This window comes from Asterias rubens, chromosome 16 (assembly GCF_902459465.1).
Source record: "Asterias rubens chromosome 16, eAstRub1.3, whole genome shotgun sequence".
Lineage (NCBI taxonomy): Eukaryota > Metazoa > Echinodermata > Asteroidea > Forcipulatida > Asteriidae > Asterias > Asterias rubens.
Window position 1 is genome coordinate 9254202 of NC_047077.1, and position 9935 is coordinate 9264136.

At 40.1% G+C, this 9935-nt stretch overlaps 1 protein-coding gene across 1 annotated transcript; it reads right to left on the reverse strand.

Moving 5' to 3' along the window:
- Positions 1-215: 215 nt before the first annotated feature.
- LOC117301093 (RNA-binding protein 24-A-like) lies at positions 216-608 on the reverse strand. The gene has a single exon (XM_033784976.1). It carries the CDS (start codon positions 606-608, stop codon positions 216-218), a length of 393 nt encoding a protein of 130 aa, XP_033640867.1.
- Positions 609-9935: the final 9327 nt, after the last annotated feature.

Below are 9935 nucleotides of genomic sequence, written 5' to 3' on the forward strand. Positions count from 1 at the left end.
GGAGGATAAAACCTGAGTGTCGAGACACGAAAAGGTACGCAAGACAAACCAAGAAGAGAGACCGAGTAAATAAACACTGAGCAGCCGTGGTCAAGCATGTTTTTTTCCCCAACAGCAAAGGATACAGAAAGAATTTCAGATCACGTGGATATTAATTAGTAGACTCTCCCCAAGTCTCTCCGCTCTTTATTAGAAAATAAGAAGACAAAAAAGTGTTACATCCGCTCACAGACTTGCTGGGCAGTTTGCGCCGCTGGGAACTGGGCTTGGTAGATATTGGACGTGCTGACGGGCAGTGCAGCCTGTTGTTGAAGGGCCGGCTGGCCTGTCTGGGGCACTTGGTACTGGAAGGTGGCATTGGTGGGTGACGTGGGTACGTAGGCTGCCGGACTGGTCGCGTACGTGTACTGGTCGATGTTGGCTGCGTTTTGGTGTTGGTGGTACGCCGCGTAGGCGCTCGAGTAGTCCACGTAGCCGCCCTGTCCAGTTTGCTGGTGTTGGTAGGTAGGTCCTGCTGCTGCCGGTACGTAGTAATGATGGGGGTAGACGTACTGAGCAATTAACCTGTAGCGGGAGATACCAAAGAAAGGAAAGCATGTTGAGTACATAATCAAACTATTAGCATATTCAAGACACAATTAGCATATTCATGACACAGTGTGCGTTTTAGTACAGAGTCACATAATTAGCATATTATTCATCACACACTTATAGCATATTCATGTCATAGTTTGCGTTTAGGGACACTATCTGTACACTACACGCACTACTGTACTAATAAGAGTTGCTAACCCTCAGCTCTAAATGCTGTCTCGCAAAATGTACTTAAAACCCTACTCCAAGTTGCTCTCGTATAGTATAGAAAATTTGGTGTTCACTCCGCACTCTCTAACCGTTATTCGGCGCGGTTATCCGTGTCGATGCACATACAAATCTCCGTACTAAAACTCTGATAAACATTTTATTGAGAAGTTTTAAATCAATCAATCAAATTGATTTTCTTTTTTCGTTCTCTCTTTTTTTTCGGCACGAGCCCACCCGGCGAGTTTTTATTACTTCGCGTCATGCCTCCTATTGTCACGCCGTGCTAGGGGAGCGCAATCGCTCATAAAGCCTGACCGATCCGCACGGTAAAAAAGACGAGAGAAAACAAAAAGGAGTCGAACTTGAACTTGTAAAAAAAAAAAGTGGAAACCTGAATGACTGCAATTTTGAAAGACATGACGTCAACATGTATAAGGTTAACGATGCGTTGGTCGACGGCCCTCACAGGATAAGATTATTTTCTCTACAAAACCCGCTGGCGAAATCGTTCAAACTCGATTTCTTTTATTTATTATTATTATCTTTTTTTTGGGTGGGGGGGTGGGAGGGAAACAAGTTTAGCAGACCCTAAACGTCGTTGCCGCTTCAGGATCCCCAGGCTTACCGCTGATTTCACCAATGACTTAGAACAAGTAATGCTGTCTAGTTACCGAATCACAAATCTTGATTTGTGCAATTCATATAATAACAGACGGCCACACCACTTGGAGTTAACCATACAATTTTATGTTAGCCACGATTTGTTTCGCTAAGCAAATAAGGTAATAAGCAACTAGTTCTTCTCAATGCTTTCCTGAAACAACAGGCCCAAAGAGTCGAATTCATACATTCACCTTAGCACTTTATTCGCTCTGAACACAGAACAACCAACTGCTACATGTGACGCGTCACATGACGCGTCACTACGTCATGACGTAGTAAAAACGTTGTTTTCGAAGATGAAAACACAACCAACGAAACGTTTCTTTAGGATAGAATTAGTGCAGCAATTTGGTGTTACAATACATTATATACCGCCACTTCATCAATATCACAGTGATTTGTGATGATAACATAATAATATATACAAAATTACATAATTTATAAACGAACAAACATTGTGTGTATAGGTGTCACTCAAAAACTTAGGGCCGACAAAAGATGTTTTTTTTTTCACCAAGCAGTTGGTGCAAGAGATCTGTCGTGAACTTTGATTTTCACTAAGCAAAGCTGTCAATTTGTACACACACACAAAACACACAAACCCAGCAATATTTAAACGGTGTTTGTTGTATATACTTGCCAAATTAGTGGTGTCAAGCCGACACCTCCCCGCTCGGCCAAGAGTTGGAGCACAACTAGTTTATGATCTTAAATTTATCAGACTTTAAACCAACATGGTATATCACACATAAATCCCTTTTCAATACACATTCCTTTGAAAGCACCTTGTGGCAATGAACACAACGACATTTTAAAGCCCTTAAGTTCCCCGCCTTTCGTCTGACGTTCCCCTATAGATCCTGGCAACAATGAAACGCTGCGGGCGTCCAGACAGTCTAATAAATCTTGTGTTGAGAGTATATCACCCCACAGGCGTGTACAAAAAAGGAAGAGTCCTTCAAACTTTCAACTCACTGTGTATACTATGATGTTTTTTTCCTTTCCACATTGTTGTCAAATGTTAATTTTGTTAGGTGCTGATTTAATATCACAGCGGGATAATTTAAAAAATCTAATTGTGGATATTTTTGTCCTTTGTGGTGTGGTGTGGTGTCCAAAGGTATCGGCCGGAGAGAATGGTCTGGCAACCTTCTACAGTGTACACTGAAACGTCATTATGGGGATACTAGGTTGATGACGTGGGGGTCAGAGGGTTATCTATTTAAAAATATTTAGCCCTTTTATTTAGTTGGTCATTGATGGATTTTTTTTGGTGAAAAACCGATGGTAATAAGACACTTATATTTGGCTTTGTGTAGGTATGGAACTTGGAACTATTTAGGGAAAACAAAAAATTTGGCGGAGTACCGACTTTTTACAGTAGTTACATGTCTTCTTCTTTAAAATGTTCTTCTTTTTTGGAGGGTGGGGGGTACACACAGTTCACGAAGGGTACAGTTACTCGGGGAAGCAATGCTTTTCAGGGACATACAATTGTTAACCTATTATTATCCAATTGTGTGTTCTTCTCTCGGCTGTCACCGGGTCGGGTGTGAAACAGAGTGCACGAAATCTAAGGGGAAAATAACCCATTTACACTTTTGGAACTTTAGGCAATAAATAACCAAGTGTTTGATTGCTCAACAATGGCAAAAATGTGATCAATAATAGCAGGCCCCTATCGTACGATAATGTGGTTTTGCTGACACAATCGAAGAATAATTTGTTGATGGATTTTATTTTTTATTGTACAAGGGCAAGAGTTAAAGTTTGTGTCAGTTGGGTGGTTTTACTGTGGCGTGCGTTGATCAAATTTAAATGAACTCTAGGGATAATTGGCTGATAGTATGGATAACAAAATTTAGAAGACATCGAATCCGTGAAGCTATCAGCTAATTTTAACCAAGTATGCTCCTTATAATACTGCATGTAGAACTGGTTGACCTATTGAGTGTATGTTTTTAATAAGGAAAATGTAATGATCCACTCAAAATATACCTCAAAATTGGGTGGTTTCCCTCAAAACTAACACGATCCGCTATTTTAAAGAACAACATTTCTTTGACTCCACAAAATGGCGGATTTAGTTCACTTAAGCACCGTGCTTCTTTTATACTTTTGCAAACGCTAACATATCCCCAGGTTCTGGATAATCTTGCACATTCGGATGTAATATGCACCCCGACCTAATTAAAACCTACACCGCACTGTGAACGAACTTTAAAACCTTTACACGATAGGCAGAGTATTTCAAAACCCATACGGTGAAAAGAAACGTGCGAGCACATTTTAATAATGATAACAAAACCTCACTCAAAATAAAACTTAAAAACATTTATAGCGGGCAGTACGAAACTCCCACCAGTGTAATGAAATGTGTGAGCACATTTTAATAATGATAACAAAACACCACTCAAAATCACGCCTAAGCTGCGTTAAAAACCACATGGTTCTGGAGAAAATAAAAGGGAGAATCGTGGCACTGTAAAGACCCTTGGGGATCAACCCGAAAAGGGTTCAATACAAATCATTTTTATTATGTTTGTATAATATGGTTGTAAGGTCCGTAGACACACAAACCGGCAGCGAGAGTACATCAACACCCACGCGGGAGAATTAGCCCGATTACGGCTGGGGGAGAGGGGGTTGATGTGTGGGCGCTCGGACTAGGGATGAATGCAGTTCACTTTGAACTCTCACGGGTCAGAGTTGACCCGGATCTGTGTCCCGTTAGTCCTGACCCGTTTTTGAGTCAGAATGACCCAGTACTTGTGTCTTAAAATGACACACACAAACATGGGTTAAACTGACGCAGAGTGTACCGCAGTGAACCAAAATGACCCGGAGCTGAATCATGACCCCACAGGAACTGCTTACGTGTCAAGACTGACCTGAATGTTCAAGATTGTAAGCAATTTTCCTGCGAATAAATAATAATATTGAAATGCACGTCATTTGGCGACAGGTTTCCTATTACACCAATTCCCCTTTTTTCGGTGGTTAGTTCAATTCAGTTCCTTCGTAAAAATGGCGGGCTTTGCCCATACGGGCTCTGCCACGTCACACCACGTACTAAGCCCGTAAGAAAATTGGTGGCAGCGTTGGGATTCAAAACCCACGCCATCGAAAATCCTAGGCCCGTTACATTATCAATGCCAAACCATCCCTATGAAAAATGTTCAGTTGAGTGTGGTTTTTGGGCATGGCATTTTCTTCTAATATGTGCCATGGGAGACATGGCCTTTGTTAAACAGGTTATATAGACAAACATTAAATTGCAAAGAGCATGAGCGAAATACGACGAGCAGGGGAATGAACGTGTGGAGTTTCAAATGTTGGAACCCTCGCATGGGACTGGGCAAGGCATCAAGCCATTAACCTTAATGTGCAAACTCGTTGGTAGATGTTTAATAGTTTGCGTGACAACATGTCATAAACATGATTGTATTTCTCATGGTAGGTCTAAATGTTTAAATGATGACAATGCCCATAGGCTTGCCCCGATGGAAGGGAAATATGCGTGTGTTTAATACGTGAGCCCAATTCCATGCAGCTGCTGACGCATGAAGTATTTCGGTATCCCACCCGAGTAACATGCCTGTGATATTTTTTTTTACAGGACTCGGGAATGAGTATCAGTGCTAGCACACATCGGTGTATGGGTAAAACAAGGAAAATAGTAATAATAATGGTAATTCTTTATCCCCGATGCAAATTCAACATCTATTAGTTTCAATAAAGTATTGCTTAACAATTTTCCACTAAACAGAAATGAGCACTACCAGTCAAAAATTGTACTTTAAGACAGGGTACTTTGGCTGGTAACCTCATTCCGGTAAGCACGATCTTGTTGTGCTTAGCTACTTTTGTGCATTAAACAGCTCTATGAAATTGGGCCCTGTCGTCATGTATTTCAAAACGAACAACCTATCACAGAGGGGGCTTTTCTGACATGCAAGATACTTCACTGGTCATAAGATCGAAACATCACATTTTAGTGTAATAATTTCCACAAAAGTTTAAAAACTTTATAAAATATAACAGCTGGAGACGTTGAGATGTGCCATTTTCCTCATATCAAAAGTAAGCATCAAACAGTACAAGCTTCATCAAATAATATATAGTTTTGTGTTCTTCCATTGAGCTGTGTACAAGTCGTGCCTGCATGGAAGTCCAACCGCTCTGGAGGCTGTTTTGTAAACATGGTAAGTCACATACACGGGCTATTATATTCACTTTGTGCAAAAGGGCATTCTGATGTACGTGAACAAAGGTCAACTCAAAGGAGAAGGTATTGGCAAATAAGAAATGTATTGTTTCCAAGTAACTATTCCTCTGTAATAAACACAGTAGACACGTTTGGTAATTGTCAAAGACCAGTTTTATCATTTGGTGTTACCAACACTATATGTATGCATAAAATAACAAACTCGCAGTTGCAAGAAAATAATGCCAAGGAAAACACAGCCTTGTACAAATCTGTGTGCTTTCAGATGCATAAAAGGCTTCAGCTGAAGTATTATGTTACTTGCGTGAGAATACATCCCCTCTCAAATGTATTTATACTATCAACAGCTCTACGATGCTCGTTATGTTTCCAGGTAAGTTTTTATGCTAACAATTATTTTGAGTAATTACCGATTGGGTTCAGTGCTTTTAACAACAGTAGGGCCTACTACTTTGATGATAATACATGTTGTTTTTAAAAATAGACTATTGACGATGGAAACTATTATTAGTGACGTGGTAATTTGCCATTAAAAAGTAGGCCTTTTGAGAAGACTTATTATCAATAAGTCTAGACTTCTAAAAGATCTGTGACCTTTGCAAAAATTCGCTGAGTGTTGAGAACTGACTTGAACGTGGGAAAGAAAAGAGCGAATATATGACAAACACAAACACTGTTAACAAAAACTGTGTCTAAATGCTAGAGAGCATTTGTATACACACGCCCGGATGAGGTGTGCATAGGGTCTAGCCTCTAATTGCGACACAAAGAGACTAGGAAATATTATTAGAGCGGATTCAGGTTGCTATGGAGTTATGGTTAGATACATGTTTTTGTCTCCTTCTTTTGGGGTGTTATTCGTGACTTGGTTAAAAGCATTTGGGTGAAGGCAGCGAAAAGCCTTCCAGACTGACAGTCTTATCAGGTTATAAATAAGCCATTTTGAGATATGGTGGACACAACCCTTTGACTCTATTATTAGGTTTGAGATGAGTTGTATGTATACAACCAAACCAAACAGTGCACTCAAAAAGGCATCATGGAGTGGCTTCCCATAATAACAAAATTATGTGCAAATGGGCAAATTGGGTTGCAGGGCGTTCTCCCTGAACAGTATGGTCAATGCCATGTTAAAACATTATGAAGACCGTATACCAGTCTAAATTTCCACCAAGTGGACCCGGCTGGCTAGTGGCATAGTGCAGTGTTGTAAAGCATCCCTATTTAATTTCAAATATTAGACACTGTAAACGAACAGGTGGACTAAATTTATAACAATCACGACAAGGGGTTATAGGGGAAATTTCACTGCCCCGACCTTTACCCTCTGTGGACCCCCGGCTGGAACCCCGGACAGCTGCGTAGTTCCCTACTCAATTGGGTGGGTTTTGTTGCCCCCCCCCCCCCCCGCCTCATATAAAACTAAGGCCGGCTTCTATTCTACAAACCACTTCGGGTACAGAACTTGATTTCACTCCATTCCAACTTCCAAACTGAGGCTGGACGAAATAATAGTCTGGTGCCATGTTGGCGCAATGAATGTTAGCATTTATTACTGTTACAGAAACAGGGATTATCACCAAAATGGTGACAGCGTAATAAAGGTCTATTCAAGTTAAGCCGGGTTCATACTTCACACGGTTGCGAATCGAATTATTAGTTGCGAATTTGAGACATCAACTTTCGTATTACTTTCGTATTACTTGCATGGAAGTATGAACCAGGCTTTACATACACTACGAGAAACTTCTAAACTTGATACTCTGATTTCGATACCAGACAGACGCCAACAAAATACATCAAAATAGTACAGGCCACAAGCAGGCGCTTTTTGAAAAAAAAAGTGGGCGGGAAGCACCTTGTTGAAAACGTTTATAAAACCATGGTATCAATTTCAGTCCGACAAAACGAGAGTTTCTAAGAGACCTAGTTCAACAATGATCTCTTTTGCTTGAACGTGTTGACGTTGTAACCATGACACGACATGGGGTGCCCTATATTATTTGCTTGCAGTGTTCACACTAACAAAACACCAACCCCTTAAATCATGTACTCTTTGGCTTCATGGTGTACATGTTCACACTTGTGTAATAAGGAGTCTTTTAATCCGTCAATGCACCCGTAATGGACCAATTGACACAATTCATACAGGGCTAAAAAGCAAACTTTTCAGATTTCGGCCGCGATAAAACTTTTTATTATTTTCCACCAGACAGACTTTACAAAAAGAAGGCAAAAGGGAAAAAGGAGTCACGCCACGTTTAACGCGAAAACAACCCGTTAAAAGCCAATAGTTAACACCGACAGAGAATAATCATTAATAAACAATCGTATTACAAATTGTCCAATTTGAACTTGGGGGGACTAAACACATACACACCAAGCACGTTCTTCCCTTTTGTCGGTTCAAGCCAAAATGAAATTCTTTGTGAGAGCTGTAAATTATTTTTCACGCTCTGCTTCTTATAACAAGTGCTTCAAACACTTTCAGCATCAGTGTCGAGACCTACTTTTTGTATACCTAAAATTGGCGGTGCACAGCTAACTTTACTGTTAAGTGCTCCACTGCCCCAGTAATTAATATTTCTAAGCAACCTATAACTGTGGAACTGGTTTTCCAAACGTTGCATTATTGCCTACTTGTTAAACCTATCACACTGTATGTCAATGGGTGGAACTACGAAATTGAAACAGCTTTTTGATTTTGGTATAAAGCGAAACTAGGATTGTTCCCGCGTCCTGTACATCGGCAAAAGGACAAGATGCTTTCTGAATTTTAAATTACTTTTACCCTTACACCGATGTGTATTACTAATTCACACTGCATACTCAGTACTTTCCTGAGCTATATGGGGACAAAATCCACAGTAAAGGACTTTCTTGTGACATATATCACAAACAGTAAGTTTTGGTTGGTGTTTGCTTTCAGTAAAACCAATGATTGTTATTGTATTGCAGAATGATGATTCTCAGATATTTGGGCAAAGTTTTAAAGTAAAAAAAAAATAAAATAATAATATTTCCAAAGGACTTTATTATGGAATCTAACACAAACAGTTTTGGTTGGTGTTTGCTTTCGGTAAAGATACCCTTTCCATTATTTGCAGAATGTACGAATCTATACGGTCGCGTCCCTATGTAGTCACTTCAAATATCACTCAGTTTGCTACAAAGTGGACTGAAAATACCTCTTGTGCATTCCTGTCAGATGCCTCAATCAAAAGAGGCCAGACCAGAAAGATAGAGAGAGAGAGAGAGAGAGATAAAAAAAAAGGAGGAGGAAAGTGTTAAAAAATATTGAAGGACGTGTCGGTCTCCAATCGAAGGGATAAAGAACTGGGGTTTGGCAGGGCCACCCGAGACACTCAAAGTACACAATACACAACCAGAGATGGACAAGGGACCCAAGGTGTTTGTTAGAAAAGATACATTGTAGATACTTTTTAAAGGTTGTTCTATAATCTTCTCGCATGTAATAATGAATGATGTGTTTTTGTTTATTTCCCTCGACACGAACTAAGTGAGCACATTTTCATGACAACTTTGAATAAAGGGCCTTTACTCCTCTTACTTATGCCAACTTCCGATAAACAGAACAGTAGCTTTGGTGGAAAGAATAAGTTTTGACAGGGAGGTATTTGGGGGATTTGTTGAGGTGTTGGTGAAAAAAGCGGACAAACACATCGAACAAAAATAGTTGATGGCCATTTTGTCAAAAGGGGTTACCCGGTTTGGGAATACAATGCCTCTCAATCGGTAGATTCTCCCCCAAAGGGGGTATAAGTATATCCTGGTTGAGGGAATCACATTTCTCTGTTCCTATAAAATAAGCGCAATGACTAGAAAAGCATAATCCCAACTTATCAAAATCCTTATGATTCTGTTGGTCTGCATTAGGGGGAAACTGATTATCATTGACACACAAACTATACATTCTCACACTGTTGTATATACCATCAACAGCTCTCGCTTTCTCATTTACCAAGTTTGTTTTTATGCTAAGAATTATTTTGAGTAATGACCAATGGATGTCAAGTGCCCTTAATGGATGACAACTTTGCGTTGGGCAACTTCAAATTTTGACGCAAAATTCAAAATTTCTGATAGGGGGCAGTGAGAGGAAAAACTGCCCCCCCCCCCTCCCCCGTTATCGTCTCTCCTATCATAAAAAAAATACAGGGCCGCGTCTATATAGCAGACAACAAAAAGTCAGAGAAAGTTCCAGTCCCACTTTTTTCCC